At 40.2% G+C, this 17,750-nt stretch overlaps 1 protein-coding gene across 1 annotated transcript in view; it reads right to left on the reverse strand.

The window, feature by feature from the left end:
• The window catches only part of LOC150109808 (chorion peroxidase-like), a 197,943-nt gene that overhangs the window by 40,304 nt on the left and 139,889 nt on the right, over positions 1-17,750 (reverse strand). Inside the window, exon 10 of the mRNA XM_090396224.1 lies at positions 1,323-1,520. Coding sequence (XP_090252350.1) covers positions 1,323-1,520 — 198 coding nt within the window. The remainder of the gene's footprint in view (positions 1-1,322; positions 1,521-17,750) is intronic.

Consider the following 17,750-nt stretch of genomic DNA (forward strand, 5'->3'; position numbering starts at 1 on the left):
TTTCTCAGGAATACGAGTGTACTATAGTGGTTGTTTTTTGAAGTTAGTGCTATCGCAATATTGTGTATTTAATATACTGGGATCTTTCAAAACTTTTTGATAGACTGATGTACAATAAGCTGGTAACTAAACTGAAATGGATGGGAGATTGGTGGTCAGACAGGTATCATCTAGTTAAGTATAGTGGGGAGTATCCCAAAAGAGGAATGTCACTAGAGAAGTGCTGCAGGGGTCAGTTTTGGGGTTATTATTGTTTAACTTCGTTAATCATATTGGGACAGGCTTAACTGGAGATGTGCAGGTTTTCTGAGTCTGCAAAGTCTAGAAGAACTATGAGCAGCAACTGAGCAGATGTTGTGGCCTTGCAGGAGGATCTCAATGGAGTGGGAAAGTGAGGCTATCAGTTTAATGCTGCAAAGTTGGGATGCAGAGAGTATATAATTACTGGGGAAATATAGGAAGAGGTGGAAGCAGTGGCACACTCAACATTTAATCTGAGGGGAGGGTGAGTTGAGTACACGATTTGAGAATACACACTATGCATCGCATATGACCTATGACTGAGCATCTGCAATGATCGCCAATACATGATACTCATGATCTCCTCTGGTCCGGCTTGGGCAAATGAAGTAGCACTTGGTCTGCCCGAGCACTACTTGTTCCCCTTGTAATCACAGCCACTGTGAATACAAGGGGAACAAGTATTGAATTATATGAATTAGCGGTCACATTCCACCTTATGTGACCGCTAATTCAGTAGTACAGAAATTGAAGATACAACACAACATAAATAAAAAAATGAATTTTAATTAGGAAAAGATTTTTGGAAATTTTTCTAGGGTTTTTTTTTCCTTTTTCTTTGGGGGTGCCAGGGCCACTTGGCCCCCTACCCTTTGGGTGAACTACTGGGTGGAAGAGATGAGAGATATGGGAGTGATAGTGGATAGAAACTTGTATTTGCAAGAACATCGTAAAATATTAAGGTAATGATGAAGAGGTCCTTGACATGTAGAAGCAAAGAGGTTATGGTTCCCTTGTATAAAGCCTTAATTAGGATGCATATGAACTACAGTGCACAGATTTGGGCTTGACAAATATGTCACCCACTTGCACATGGCAAGTAAATTTTGCCAATAAGTATGGCTGCAGTAATTTACCGATATCTGGGAGACAGTCATTTTAATACCACCTATAATTAACACCTCTGAGTAAAGTTATCTGGCCCACGAAGGACTCCATGACAAGGCATTATTAATTACTGTGAACTAACTTATATGCATAAACTATTACCTTTTAAAAATTTAATGGAAAAAAGAACTAACCAAAGAGAAGTGGCAAATATTCATTAAAAGTGATGTGTTGAATTTCTGCAACAACAATTCTTTGCGCTTCTTGAAAAATTCTCTCATCATTCCAGTGGGGATTATAATGATATAGGAGACGTGCAAGACGATTGTGTTCTCGCATCCATATAGTATGCATTGTTGTCAGCATGACTTGTTCATTTACACGAACATCACCTGCAAAAGATCCATAAATAAGCAATCATCAGTATTAGAATCAGAAATATATTATTCGGAATTTTTCCAGAATTATAGCTGGAAAAAAGTTACTACATACATTTGAAACAGACAGGATAGTTATCTGTGCTAGCCTAATAATAACCTTCTTAATCAATTATTGCATTCAGATTACTTATCATATATTGATTTCTATACAATACTAGCAAACTGTAATTGAATCTGATATCCTTTCTGTATTCACTGGATTATGGAACATCCTCTTTGCTTTTTAATGATTGTAACTGCTATCACTTAGCAGCCTGTAAATACAGGTGTTGGAAGGCTTGTATAAAATTGTCCACTTCTCACAAAAACAAGACTAACATTTCATGAAATTAAGATCAGCATTAGTTAGGCATCTATTCATTTTGATTTTTTTTTTTTATTTCCTTCTTGGAAATCTCTGAAGTCCTTCCTATTTTTCTCTCCTAATAATCTATATATCAAATGTCCAGTTTATTATGTATCCCCTCCCCCCCCACATACACACTCCCTGTTATCTGCTTTTTCATCACAGATAGAATCACATATCTGTCTATCCAATATAAAGTAGAGAGTGATATCTAGTATGTACATACCAATCTGGTTGATTGGACGAAACCCACCCAGAGCTGAGAATTAAATTAAACAACTTCGTTAGAGGCACTGTCCGTTCTCTTGAAAATTCTTGTAGCACACAAGCTGACATACCATCTAGCACCAGTGCTGCATTCACATTGATATTTTTCAATATGCTGAGTACCTTCAGTTCATCTATCTCAATTCTCACATCAGTAGTTACTTTGCAGTTGCAAAGTCTCCACTTGAATTACACACCCTTACAAAGTGACCACTTAGCAACTCAACTATTTTTTCTGCTTCTGCCACGTTCCTATCATCAGCACAAAGTAAGTTTATTCTTCCATAATCATTCTTTCTCTTACTTGCTACAGTGTGAAAAACCTCTTTAAGATTTACTTTGGCTTGCATAGCTAATTTTCTCTCCTAATCTGATTTAGCCTTCCTAATCACAGTTACCATCTGCGTGATTAGCCTAGTGGCTATGAGCTTCGCAACCATATGCCTGGGGAAGGAGTGTCCTAGGTTCAATTCCTGTCAGCAAAGTGAGGAGCTTAAGGATCTTTCCCAGCCATAGTCAAGTTAGCAGGTCTTGGGTGTGGACAGCAGGGTTTTCCCCCAGTTTATATGGGGTTTTTCATCCCACAAGCAAGCAAATTAGCCCCACAGATACACAGGCTACAGTTATAGGATATAGTACTTAATCCCTCATTAGGAGGGCTCAACCAGTCCTAAAAGGCAGTCGAAGAACAGGTGGAACCCCACACGAATAAATAAAAAATCATAGTTACCCTTTTTTGCCTATGCTTTGTATTGCTCGTGAGCATGCTGATCTTGCAGCTCCTGCTTTATATTGCCACATGTCCACTTAATCCCTACTTGAAGAGATTATCTCTCTCAAACGATCCCAACAACTTCTCATGCACTATTGACTACTGACATTCATCCTTGTAGTTTCTTATGCCACGGCAATATTCCAAGCTTCGAACTAAGTTTGTCATAACTTCCAGCTTTGTAGTTTCACATAAACCCTTTCTTGACTGAGAATTCCACATGCTGAGCAACTTCACAGAAGAAGAAGACTGCATTATCACTTTCTCTGATTGGAGGTCAGTGGCACACTTAAGATTTAATCTTGGGGGGGGGGGGGAGATTGAGTAGACTATTTGAGAATACACACTACACATTGAATATGACCTATGAGTGATTATCTGCAGTGATCGCCAATACATGATACCCGTCCTCTGGCAAACTAGCGCTCGGTCTGCCAGAGCACTACTTTGTTCGCCTTGCATTCACAGCGGCCGTGATTCCAAGAGCTATAGGGTATTCCCACCTTATGTGACTGCTAATTCATAAGTAGTATAGAAATAGAAAACACGACACAACGTAAATATAAAAATGAATTTTAATTAGGAAAAGATTTTTGAAAATTTTCCGAGTATATTTTTCCTTTTTCTTTTGGAGGGGGCCAGGGTCCCTTTGGCCCTCCCCCTGGGCACGCCACTGTTGGAGGTAGAGTTTGCTACTGTAGCTCTGCACCCTCTGTCTAAAAAGAAACCGAACTTTTGATAGAAAAATAAAACACAGGCCAATTATAATTATTCAAATAATTTATTTCAATCAATATACTCTCCTTTAGCTTCGATACAGCGTTTGGCACAATCAATTAACTCATTAAATGAGTTTTTTATATCAGTTTTTAGGATACTGTTGAGGGTCGTGGTTACTGCCGCTTGAACATTTTCAATGGTGTCGTATCACTTTCCTTTCATCGGCAAATGAAGTTGAGGAAAGAGAAAGAAGTCACATGGTGCTAATCAGGTGAATACAGCAAGTGATCAACACACAAACTTGTTTTTTGCTCAAAAACTGTCTCACAATGTTTGAACGATGAGATAGTGCATTATCATGCAAAGTGACCAGCTGCCTGCATCACGATATTCATGCCGTATGCGACGAATTCTAGCTATCAATCGCTTCAAAACTTTGAGATAAAACTCACCATTGACCATTTGGCCAAGCAGAATGAATTCTTCATGGATAATACCCTCGGAATCATAGAAACCAATCATCATTGTCTTTACTTTTGACTTCTCCAAGCAACTTTTTTTCGGATGCCCCTCTTCTAGTGGTCTTCACTCAGCACTCTGGTGCTTTGTTTCAGGCTGATACTCAAAACACCCCGTTTCGTCTCCAGTAACGATCGTTTCAAGGAAGTTTGGGTCCTTACGAGTGGTTTTAATGAGGTCCTGTAGTGTTTAATTCGATACATATTTTGGTCGTTGGTCAACTTGTGGGGAAAAAATCACAAATTCAATTTATGAAGGCCCAAACTCTCAGTCAAAATGTTGTGCACAGTTGATTTTGGAATCCCCAATTCATCTTCAATCAATCTCACGGACGATTTCGGATTTTCTTTGATGAAATCACGAACTTTTTTGGATGTTAGCTTCGCTCAATCCAGTTTTTGAACGGCTTGGCTTTTTGTCATCCTCGAGCATCTCACACTCACTTTGAAATCGCTTAAACTAATCGTAAACTTGAGTACATTACATTACATTAGCCAGGCACTATCAGCCTGGGGACTTTTGGCCTCAAGCACCACATGTTGCCACTGGCATGGTCCTCTGCGACTGTCCGCCACGTTCGGATCTCCAGTCCGACAGCCTGCAGGTCTTCCTTCTCCTGATCCACCCATCTCTTTCTCGGTCTCCCTGGCGACCTCCCTGATTGGGGTGACACGCTTGTCTCACAGTCCTTTTGGAGCCCATACGGTACAGGTGCCCCAGCCACTGAAGACGCTGGGCTCGCAGCTCCATCAAGACGTCTGCCGAGTTGTATAAAGCATGTATAGCAGCATTGAACCGCCTCCTCCAGAGTCTGCCATAGATATGTCGTAGCATCTTGTTCTCGAATACTCTCAGGTGATTGGCTTGTCTCACCGTGAGAGTTTACGCTTCAGCACCATAGAGGAGACCAGGCCTGATCAAAGTCTTGTATAGTTCCCACCTTTGTAGTCCAAGACAGCAAGCGTGAGGCAAAAAGGGGAAGCACCTGATAATAGGCCACATTCGCAGCATTTACCTGACTCTGGACATCAGTCTCAACTTTGTTGTCTTCAGTCACAAAAGAACCCAAGTATCTAAATACTTTCACCCTCTCAAACTGTGCAGTTCCCTCTAGATCTTGAGCACCATGGCGACTCATAAAAAGGTATTTTGTCTTCTTGGCATTTATTTTCAGGCCAACTTCTTCTGCAGCTTCTTCAATAGCAGTAACCAATGCCACTGCATCGTCCCGCTGATGCGCCATAATGTTCAGGTCATCAGCATAGCCAAGAATCCTAACTTGCACCCCTATGTCGACTCCACCTGCCACTTGCTGTGTGTTTCTAATTACTTTTTCCAACACTAGATTGAAGAGAATCGGGGAAAGCCCATCACCCTGCTTCACACCAGTCTGTACTTGAAACGGGTCCGAAAGGTCACCTTCTGCTTTCACTCTTGCTCTCGAACCAGCTAAGCACACTTGCGCCATTTTTCAGAGTTTTCGAGGAATTCCCAGCTCTTCTAACACCTGCCATATTTTTGGGTGTATCATTGAGTCATAGGCTTTAAAAGTCTATGAAAATATTATGAACTTCCCGGTTATATTCCTAGCACTTTTCAAAAACTTGGCACAGTGCGAAGAGTTGGTCTATTGTAGAACGGTTCCTGCTGAAGCCCGTCTGGTAGTCACCTGAGGCACTCCTCTGCATATGGTGTGAGGTGCATTAGCATGATGTTAGACAGCACCTTGTAGCCAGTCGACAGCAGTGAGATGCCCCTATAGTTGCGCATTGAGTCATATTTCCTTTCTTATATGCTGGGGTGATCAGCAACTCCTTCCACTTGTCCGGCAGCCATTCTTTTTGCCAGATCATCAAGATGACCTGGTGAAGCTACTCCTGCAGGACGTCCCCACCATTCTTCAGGAGCTCCGCCGGTATGCAGTCCACTCCTGGAGCCTTATTATTTTTCAGCATGCAGATAGCATGAGTAATCTCACTAAATGTCGGCTCTTCAATACATGGTTCAGCAGTTTGATAAGGAGTATAATCCTCCAATATTGATGTTCCAGCATTTACATTCAGCAAGTTTGCAAAATATCTATGCCACCGAGTGAGAGCATCTTTTGAGTTTGTTAATAGATTTCTACTCTCATCTCTTATGGTTGCTGCTTGTGTCTGGGCACCTCGCATGGCTTTGATTATCCTATACATCTCCCGTCCATTATTCATCACCCTATTTCTCTCTATACTAGCCACTTTCTCATTAAGATACTTCCATTTTTCCCTGCATAGACATGTATTCACCACTCTTCTCACCCTCTCATATGCAGCTTTCTTCCTGCTATCCACTAGGTAGTTCAATAGTGCTTCCCTTCGTTTTGCTACAGCTTCTTCACACTGTCTATTAAACCATGCTTTTCTCCTCCTCTTTCTCTTTCCCACAGTTCTTGAGGCAGCTAATGCGACCGTATTTTTGATGGTGTCCCACATCCCATCCTGTAACTCCCCAAAACGATTCTGCAACTCTAACTGGAAAGCCTGCTTGCTTCCACTGTTTTCAACTTGTCCAAGTCCCATGCCGAATCATATGGTAGGACACGCAGGCTTCTGAACTGCAATTCTAGGCCTGAAATCATAGGCTACCAGATAGTGGTAGCCTATGATTTCTCAGAGTGGTCGCTATCTCCATCTGCTCCTCTGAAACTTCTCACATCTGAGATGGAGCTGTGGTGACATTGAAACACTAGTACTTGGTCCATTTGGTTAGCTATTCTACCATCCGGCGATCTCCAGGTCTGTTTGTGGACGTCTTTATGTGCGAACATAGTGCTCTTTACAAAGCATCCTGTAGCGGCGACAAAACTCGCAAGTTGGATCCCATTATCATTGCACTCCTCATGTAGGCTCTCACTACCCACGAAAGGGCACCACACACACTCTCTCCCCAGCTTCGCATTGAAATCTCCCACCACTAGCCTGACGTCATAGGACGGTAGATTATTATAAGTATGCTCAATTACTTCGTAGAAACAATCTTTAGCTTCCTCCGAGCTCTCTTCAGTAGGTGCATAACAGTTCACAATAGACACATTTTGAAAACATCCCTTAACTCTAATGGTACACAGCCGATTGTTCACAGGTTTAAAATTTAAAATATTACACAAAAAGTTATCACTAACTAAATATGCAGTTCTGAGGATTGCGGGTTGAGCCTTGTCCCGGCCAATGCGCTTCTTGTACAGCACAAAGTCCAATTTTATACTGTCGTAAGACATTCGTCACATTAAAAAGAACTCCTTCTTTCACCAAACTACGTATATTCCAGGTCCCAAAATGATTAATAATCATAGTCGCAAAGGCGTCCGAAATTCCGAGGCTTCTGTGGTGCTTGTTTCGTAACCAATAGAGTTTTTACAGGAGGGGTGGTTGGCCCCTCGCTAACCCTCCCCTTATATTAGGATTCCTTAACTAAATTGAGCAGCATAGTACTAGCGACAGAAATTCTTAAGCAGTTGCATACAACAAAGTACTATAATAAGCTTCTACTCAAATTAGGCTTGGATGCTTGCACATTCTCTACCACTACAGTTTCATAAAGTATACTCACTAAAAACCAATAGACAATTTACACAAACCTATATGCAATGTGCTCAACCTAAACATCATAATTTTAAAAGAAATACTCCTGAACAAAAATATTTCACTAAAATGCGTAAACAACTTTATACAGCTAAATCAACCACCAGCCACACGTCACAGCGCCACCACTATGAAAACTTTACAGGATAAGCATTTATTGCCATATGCTTTTTGAAGCATTTGATGCATTTCGGTAAAACTTTTACTAAGTTTAACACAAAAGTCAATCGCATCTCTCTGTTTGAAACTCATTTTCCGACTGTTTGTCAAAACACACTGTCAGTCTTGGCACTAACTCGTCTTCTAATGAAACAAATGTCATAAACAGTTGGCACAACACTAATGAAGGCTGCTGCTTTCGGCAACAAAAATATACAACAGGTAACGCCACTAGTTTCTTCTATTTTCGAAAAGTTAGGTTTCTTTTTGGACAGAGGGTGTAGACAGATCATCTGACACTATTATCATTCTTCCTTCTTATATATATATTCCCATAGCTGAAGTCACCCATGATAACTGCTCGGCATGCACTCTTGCTAATCTGCTGATACATGGCATCCACATCTTCTTCTGGATCGTCATGTCTATAGCAGCAATCAACAATATATTTCTCCACCAAGACAGCCTAAACTGAACCAGCTCTCTTTAACTTCTGTTTTTGTTGGTTGCAGTTCTTCAGCTCATTAATAATATCTGCCCTACTGTCCTATTCTCTCTCTTTCTCTCGATCTCTCTCTCTCTCTCTATCTATCTTCTCTGAAAATACAATATCCCTCACATTCTATTCCTGTAACAATGTCATTCTCTATGAACCAGATCTCACTGATGCCATTAATTTTTGGCCAAGTCAAACTGGCCAATGCCAGAAACTCTCCTTTATTTCTGATGATTCACACATTTGTGTATATGCATTTCAACATCCCTTTGTGCTTACAGTTACCCTTGCATAATGCTATTACCAGCCAATTCAAATTCAAAACCTGAGAAACTGCATCCATCTGTTAACAGTCATTTCTGCACTTTGATTCATTTGTCCTAGAGTTGGCTATTTCTGCACGATCATTCCTGCACTAATACTCATTTGTCCCAGGGGTGGCCAGACATGTGCTCCATTGCATCACTCCACAAAAAAAATCTCTAGTTTTCCTGGTTTTTGCACTTTTAACTCTCACTGAATATTGTGGTTTAAACCAATAAGAATACAATTTGGTGTTGGCTATATTCCAAATTACCAGCCCATCCTCATTCGTTCAGTAACCAGGTAGATACCTAACAGAGTGCACCATGAGAAAGTGAGAAATGAATAATAGGCTCAGTATTACAGCGAATGTTAAATCTGGTGTCAGACAAGGATACAGGGGCAAATGCTGGTCTTGTAATTCACGCTTGCTCTTGTAATCATTCAGGGAGTGAGAGGTGTGATTGAAGTCTGATTATCGGAATAATGAATTACAGGTAACCCTCATATAACGTGGATGTTAGGTTCGATAGAAATGCCGCATTATATAAATTGCATTATGTGAGACAAAGTTGCCATTTGCCTCCATCATGCACGATAAGTAAAATTTTATAGCAAGCAATAAGAGATTATTATTATTATTATTATTACCCCAAGACCTCATGGAATCAAAGACTCATCTGGGAGGTCCTTTTATTACATGCACAGCTCATCATACCGTGCCTTGAACACCTTCAAACTCCTTGCAGACACCACATTCTCAGGCAAGGCATTCCAATCATTCACAACTCTGCACGAAATAAACCTGCCTCTCACTCCCCTACTCACACACTCTTTATACAGTTTCCAGGGATGACCTCTGGTTCTCCCCTGATCTCCCACTATTCTCTGTAGAACTTCTCCACCATTGATTCTATAACAACCCCTTACCAACTTGTAGGTTTCTATCATATCTCCCCTCCTGTCCACCAGACTCTGCAAATTACATCTTCTCAATCTTTCCTCATACTCAACATTCCAGAGGTAAGAAATTACCTTAGTCAGTCCCCTTTGGACCCTTTCCAACATTGCTTCATCCTTTTGAAAACCTGGTGACCAAATCTGGGCACAATAGTCCATGTGTGGCCTAATCAAAGCCTTATACAATGGAACAAGAATCTCCCTACTTCTACACATCAGTGTCCTCTGCATCATTCCCAGAAGCCTTTGTGTTGTCTTCACAATTTTGGCGATGTGTCCCCTAAATTTTAGATCCTTATCCACTATCACCCCCAGATCTCTTATTTCCTCTACCTCCAACAATATATTCTCACCAAGCATAAATTCTGCATCCCATCTTTGTTTTCCAAATTTTAAAACCTTACATTTTGCAACATTGAACTCACATCCCCATTTGCTTGCCTAATCACTCAATTTATTCAAGTCTTCTTGCAAGACCACAACATCTTCACTACTCTTTATGATTCGTCCCAACTTTGCATCATCTGCAAACAACTGAATATCCCATCCAAATCTTCGCCAATATCATTAATATACAAGTTAAATAGTAATGGCCCTAAAATCCTGAGGCACTCCACTAGTGACTTTCCTTTTCCTGGATATCGCTCCCCCATATACAACTTGTTGATACCTATCAGATAGCCAGTCTCCAATCCAATGCACCAATCCAATATCCAACGCCATCTACTATAGTTTGACTGTCAACCTATCATGAGGTACTCTATCAAAAGCCTTTGCAAAATCCAAGTATATTACTGTGTATCCTTTTCCTCTGTCCAAGGAAGCAGTCACTTTATTGTAATAAGTAAGTATATTACTAAAACATGACCTTCCTTTAGCAAATCCATGCTGTCCATCAAAGATAATACCATTGTTATCAACCCAACTCTGGATCCTATTTCTCACAAGCTTCTCCAATGACTTAACCACAACACCTGACACACAGATAGGCCTATAGTTTGATGCTTGAGTTCGATCACCTCCTTTATGAAGTGGCACAATCTTGCCCTCCTTCCACTCCTTAGGAAGTTGACCGAGTGCAAGATTCATATTAAAAAAAATATGTCAAGGCAGGTGTCAAATCCCTGGTACATTCTTTCAGAATATTGGGGCATGGAAGTGGGATACCAGTTCAATGTTGCGAAATATAATGTTTTAAAATTTGGGAAACAAAGATGGGATGTAGAATTTACACTTGGTGGAGATATATTGTTGGAAGTGGAGGAAATAAGAGATCTTGAGGTGATGGTGAATAGGGATCGAAAATTTAGAGGATACATTGCAAAATTGTAAGGACAACACAATGAATTCTGTCATTGATGCAGAGGACACTGATTTGTGTAAGAAGATTCTGGTTCCAGTGTATAAGGAATAATATGGATTACTATGCCAGATTTGGTCACCTGATTTTCAAAAGGATGAAGAATTGTTGGAGAGGGTCTAGAGGCAACTGACTAAAATAGTTTCTGATCTCTGGAATGTTGAATATGAAGAAAGGTTGAGATGATGCAATTTGCAGAGTCTAGTGAATAGGAGGAAGAGGGATGATATGATTGAGATATACAAGTTAGTAAGAGATTGTTTATAAGATTATAATTGAAGTTGTTTTTCATAAAATGGTGGGAGATTGGGGGAGAACAAGAGGTCATCCTGGGAAGCTGTATAAGGAGGGTGTGAACAAGTGAGAAGCAGGTTATTTTTTCATGGAGAGTTGTGAATGGTTGGAATGCATTTCCTTGAGAATATGGTGTCTGCAGAGAATTTGAATGTGTTTAAGGCACAGCATGATGAGCCATCTGTGTATGACAAAAGGTACCTCCAAGATGAGTCTGTGACTCCATGGGTGTTTTTTTTTTTGGGAGTGGGGGGTTCTTAGTAAAAGAATAATAATAATAAGTAGAGGGGAAGATGTAGCTCTGCATCACTCCCTTCTAGGATGGGATTGGTTCAATATTTCTGAATTTTGAATATTTTCAAACTGTACGATAGGTAAAGTTTTAATCCTTTTTCTATGCAGATTTTTTTTATCATACAGTTTCTATCTACTGAATCAAAAGCTTGTAGTTTATAGCATACAAAAATAATTTTTTGCATTTCATAAGTCAAATATGCTAGTCTCTGTAAAATGAAGATTGCATCACTGGTTCCTCATCCATCTGTGAGTCCCATTTTTGTTTCTTCCATTATTTCTTCATTCTCTTTTTATTATGCTTTGAATGATTCTAATAAATATCATATAAGTATGGCTAAGCAATGAAAGGATCTATAGTTGTAGCACTTTTTTTCATCTACTTTTTTATGTATTGGGATGATTTTACTCAGTCTGAAGTCATCAGGCTTTCCTCTTTTTCTAATATTAAGCTGTATAAATAGTTCAGGTATTGTATAGTCCCTTCTCCTCCTTCCTTAGTTCATTTGAAATACCATCCAGTCCAGGTTCCTTTTCATTCTTCATTGATTTTATTGCTGTGATAATTTCATTTAGAATTTTTGGTTTGATTCTGTTTGATCTACTTGTGCATTATTATTATTATTATTATAATTAACATCTATCTCCATGGAGTCAAAAACACATCTTAGGAGGTACAGACTATCGCATACAAAGCTCACCCAACCGTGCCTGTCCATGTAAAAACTGCTCCTCACTCCTCTACAGTTTCCAGGGATAGCCTCTTGTTCTACTATCCCCCCCCTCCTATTCTATGAAAAATATATTCCATGTCAACCTAATAACAACCCCTGACTAACGTATATGTCTCAATCCTATCCCCCATTCTCCTCCTATTCACAAAAATTTGCAATTTACATTCTCTCAGTCTGTCCTCATACTCCTCATTCCAAAGATCACTGACCACCTTTGTGAATTTTCTCCGAACCCTTTCTGACATATTCTTGGAACTCTTTCTAGCATATTCTCGTCACCATAAAAACCCAGTGACCAAATCTGTGCACAATAATTGCAATATGAAGCCTGATCAAGGCCTCATATAGATTATTGGATAACAGACTTTTAATCCATATGAAGCTTAATCAAGACCTCATACAAATTATTGTGCACAGGGCCTCATATCCGATGTGATGTCTTCACAATTTGTGCAATGTGGTCTTTGGATTTCAGGCAGGTGTCTATTACCATTCCCAGATCTCACATATCCTCTACCTCTTTTAAAGTTTCCCCACCAAGTGTATACTTTCATCCCATTATCATTTACCAAATTTCAAAATCTTACAGCGTGCAATACTGAACTGATCTTATCTGTCTATTCATGCAATCTATTCAAGTCCTCCTGTAAGGCCATAACACCTCTGCATTGCTCTCCCCAATTAAGTATCATCTGAAACCAGCTGCTATCACCAGTTAAACCCATCCCCATATCATTAATATACAAATTGAACAACAAAAGAGCCTCTGTAGCTCAGTCAGTATATTATTATTATTATTATTACGGGTATCTTCATGGAATCAGTAGACTTATCGCAGGAGATCCAAACTATCAAAACAATTTCTAACATACCTCTTTTTTAATTCATTTATAGACGAAGACCTCACAACTGAGTCAGGCAATGCATTCAACTCATTCACCACCCTCCAAGCAAAAAATCTAGTTCTCACACCCTTGTTAACCACACTCTTCCTTAATTTCCAGGAATGACCTGTTGTTCTTCCATCACTATCACACAGCTGAAATATTTTCCCTGCATCAATCTTATAAAAACCTTTTAGTAATTTAAATGTTTCTATCATATCCCCTCTTCTCTGCCTATCAACCAACCTCTGCAGTCTACAAGTTCTCAATCTATCAATGTAGGGAGAATTTTTTGCATCACTCAACAACTTAGTCACTCTCCTCTGAACCCTCTCCACAACCTTCTCATCTCCAAGGATCCAGGTGACCAGACTTGAGCACAGTAATCCAAATGTGGAAGTATCAACACCTTATAAAGGGGAATAATAACCTCTGGTTATTACTCCCCTTTCAATAACCAAGCAATCCTATGTGCAATCTTGGACACCTTAGCAATGTGCCCTATGAACTTCATCTCCCTATCCACCAACACCCCCAAGTCCTTAGCCTCACCAATCTCTTGGAGTATCATTCCATCAATGTGGTACACAGCTGGTAATCTTTTAATCCCAAAATGCATAACTTTACACTTTTCCACATTGAACTGACATCCATTACCTTTTGCCCGTTTTGCCAGCTTATTTAAATCATCCTGCAAACTCTCAACATCAGCTTGATTTTTTATTTGGATACTGAATATCTCCCTTCAAGCTATTTCCTATATCTTTTATGTACAAATTAAACAACAATGGCCCAAGCACAGAGCCCCTAAGGCACACCATTGGTCACCTGCCTCATCCTGGACTCTGCAGCTCCATACACTACTTTCTGGTATCTCTCCATGAGCCATTCTCTTATCCATATCACCAGTTTAGTATCCATCCCCATCTGCTCTAATTTGCACAACAGTATTCCATGGGGCATCTTATCAAAACCTTAGCAAAATCCAGAAGTATCACTGTGTAGCCATTCCCCTTGTCCAACTCAGATGGCATTCTATTATAAAAAGTTAATAAATTGCTAAGGCAGGATCAACCTTTAACAGAACCATGTTAGCCCCTATAGAATATCATAATCTGATCCACCTATTCTTGGATTCTGTCCTTAACCAACTTTTCCAATAATTTTACCACCACTCCCGAGATGGTGATTGGTCTGTAATTACCTACCGCAGTCTTAGATTCACCTTTATGCAAAGGAACCACTTTGACTTCCTTCCACTCCCTAGGGACCATACCAGAGTTCAAACTTAAGTTAAATAACCAAGTAAGAGGCGTTGACAATTCCTTTACACATTATAGACAAAGCTCTTTGGTCAGAAAGACATTGGCTCAATTCCCATCAGTGACATGAGGAACTTTTATCTAGTCTCTTTTGACTAAAGGTAAGTTAACCAGTCTCATATGGAAGTAGGGGGGGGGGTTTCACTTGGAAACTCGGGTTTTTCGTCCCCCAGAACAGGAAAACTGGCCCAGTGAACACACATGATTACAGTCATGAATACATCCCAGCCATATGCCAGTCCCGAGCCAGGATAAAATGGGGGGGGGGGGAAGCAATGGTGAACTACCCTGTAAAAATCTCACCAGGCTTTGTGTGCAATGCCTACACAGTTGGAAATGATTGAGAGAGAAAATCAGATCAGATTGAACAACGATGGTCCCAAAACTTATCCTTGTGGCACATCACTAGTGACCTTGCTCTTTCAGGATTCTGCACTACCATATACAACTTTCTGATACCTATTCGACAGCCTGTCACCGATTCAACTCAGAAGTCTGTTATCCAATCCTATCTGTTTCAATTTATTTAACAGCTTGTCGTGTGACAGTTTTGCAAAATCCAAGTACACCATCATATATGCATCTTATCCCTGTCCAAGGTATAAGTCACCTTATTATAGTACATAAGTAAGTTAGTAAAACTGATCTCCCTTTAACAAACCCATGCTGATAACAGAGAATAATGCTGTTATCAATCTCCATTTCTGTATCCTACTTCTCACCAATCTCTCTACTACCTTCATCACAACTTCAGATACACAGATTGGCCTATAATTTGTAGCCACAGCCTTATCACCACCTTTATGCAGAGAAACAATTTTAACTTCTTACTGCTCACTCGGAACCTGTGCCATTTTATTTATTTATTCGTGTGGGGTTTCCCCATTCTTGAACCACCCCCTTAGGACTGGTTGAACCCTCCTAATGAGGGATTAAGTATATATCCTGTGACTATAGCCTATGTGTACACGGGGCTGGTTTGATGCTTGTGGGATGAAAAACTTCAGATAAACTGGTGGAAAAAACCCTGCCGTCCATGCCCAAGACTGGCTAACCTGGCTATGGCTGAGAAGATCCTTAAATTATATATTTAGTTTAATCTTTTATCCAAGTGTAAGCAAACAAAGTTTGTGCCCGAAGTATCTTCGGGACTAGGGCAACTCGTGGCAAAGGTGGACTAAGTTCTCATCACTTTCCTTAGTATCCCATAATTTATATTATGCACATCTCCTTGTGGACATGTACAATGCTATGCATTATAGGATGGGTCACAGCCCAGACCGGTTTCCCTGTTTAAGTGCGGGGTTACCTCTCCAAAAAACTCGTGAGATTCCCTGGATCATCCAATAATGAGCGATCCGCAGGATCAAAAACTCAGCATTGTTCCCCTCAGTGACAGGCTCACCCTACTACTGAAAAGAACTCTCAGTGACAGGTGAGCCTGTCACTGAGAGTAGGAACCTGTCACTGAAGTGAGCCTTCCACTCTACCCTGTAGAAGGCTCACTTCACCACCAAGCAGAGCTGCTCATATTTCATCTCAGAGGGATAACAGCAACAGCTGTGCCTCAGTTGACTTCATGGGCTACAGCATTGCCATTCACTACCCAACCCCCCCCTCCCCCAGGACGTGGGTGACAGCAACAGCTGAGCCTCAGTTAAAACTTCATGGGCTACAGCATTGTCATTCATTACCCAAGCTTCCAACCGGTTTTGACCTTTATTGAGGTCTCTTCAGTGGTAACCAGACCCAGAGGTGATACTAAGGCTGAAGCAACGCAGAACTCATATTTCCATATGCCAGTTGCCAAAAGGTGTCACACCTTATTATTAAATTACTCTAAATTAGAGAAAGATGTTGGAAGTTTTTTCCCGCTTGGTTAGATTATAAATTATATATTTAGTTTAATCCTTTATCCAAGTGTAAGCAAACAAAGCTTGCACCTGAAGTATCTTCAGGACTGGGGCAACTCATGGCAAAGGTGGACTAAGTTTTCATCACTTTCCTTAGCATCCCATAATGCAAAGCACATCTCCTTGCAGACATTTATAATGCTATGCATTATGGGAAAGGTCACTACCCAGACTGGTTTCGACCTTTATTGAGGTCTCTTCAGTGCCGGTTGCCAAAAAGTTGCTGGCATATGGAAATATGTGTTCTGCATTGTTTCAACCTTGGTATCACCTCTGGGTCTGGCTCCCATTGAAGAGACCTAAATAAAGGTCGAAACCAGTCTAGTAGTGACCCTTCTCATAATGCATAGCATTATATATGTCTGCAAGGAGATGTGCTTTGCATTATGGGATACTAAGGAAAATGATGAGAACTTAGTCTACCTTTGCCATGAGTTGCCCCAGTCCTGAAGATACTTAAGGTGCAAACTTTGTTTGCTTACACTTGGATAAAGGATTAAACTAAATATATAATTTATAGTCTAACCAAGTGGAAAATAACTTCCAACATCTTTCTCTAATCCAGAGAAATTTAATAATAAGGTGTGACACCTTTTGGAAACTGGCATATGGAAATATGAGTTCTGCATTGCTTCAACCTTGGTATCACCTCTGGATCTGACTCCCACTGAAGAGACATTAATAAAGGTCGAAACCAGTCTGGGTAATGATCCTTCCCATAATGCATAGCATTATACATGTCTGCAAGGAGATGTGCTTTATATTATGGGATACTAAGGAAGTGATGAGAACTTAGTCCACCTTTGCCACGAGTTGCCCCAGTCCTGAAGATACTTCAGGCACAAACTTTGTTTGCTTACACTTGGATAAAGGATTAAACTAAATATATAATTTATAGTCTAACCAAGTGGGAAAAAAACTTCTAAGATCCTTAAACTCCTCATGTTGTCGATGGGAATCAAACCTAGAACACTCCTTCCCAAGACATATGGTTGCAAAGCACATAGACACTATGCTAATCGTGCAGACTGTGCTGTTGTAAGACTCCTATTAAACAGGTATGCCAATGCTACTGCCAATTCCCTGGAACATTCCCTTAGGATGTGTGGTGATATGTCATCAAATCGTATTGCCTTATTCACATCAAGGTTATTTATTTCCTCAAAAGCTCCTGCTTACTCACAATTAAGCCATCCTCTCCTAAGTCGTCTACACTTAA

Source organism: Typopeltis vanoorti, chromosome 1, assembly GCF_054136105.1.
Source record: "Typopeltis vanoorti isolate ZY-2024b chromosome 1, IOZ_Tvanoo_1.0, whole genome shotgun sequence".
NCBI lineage: Eukaryota > Metazoa > Arthropoda > Arachnida > Uropygi > Thelyphonidae > Typopeltis > Typopeltis vanoorti.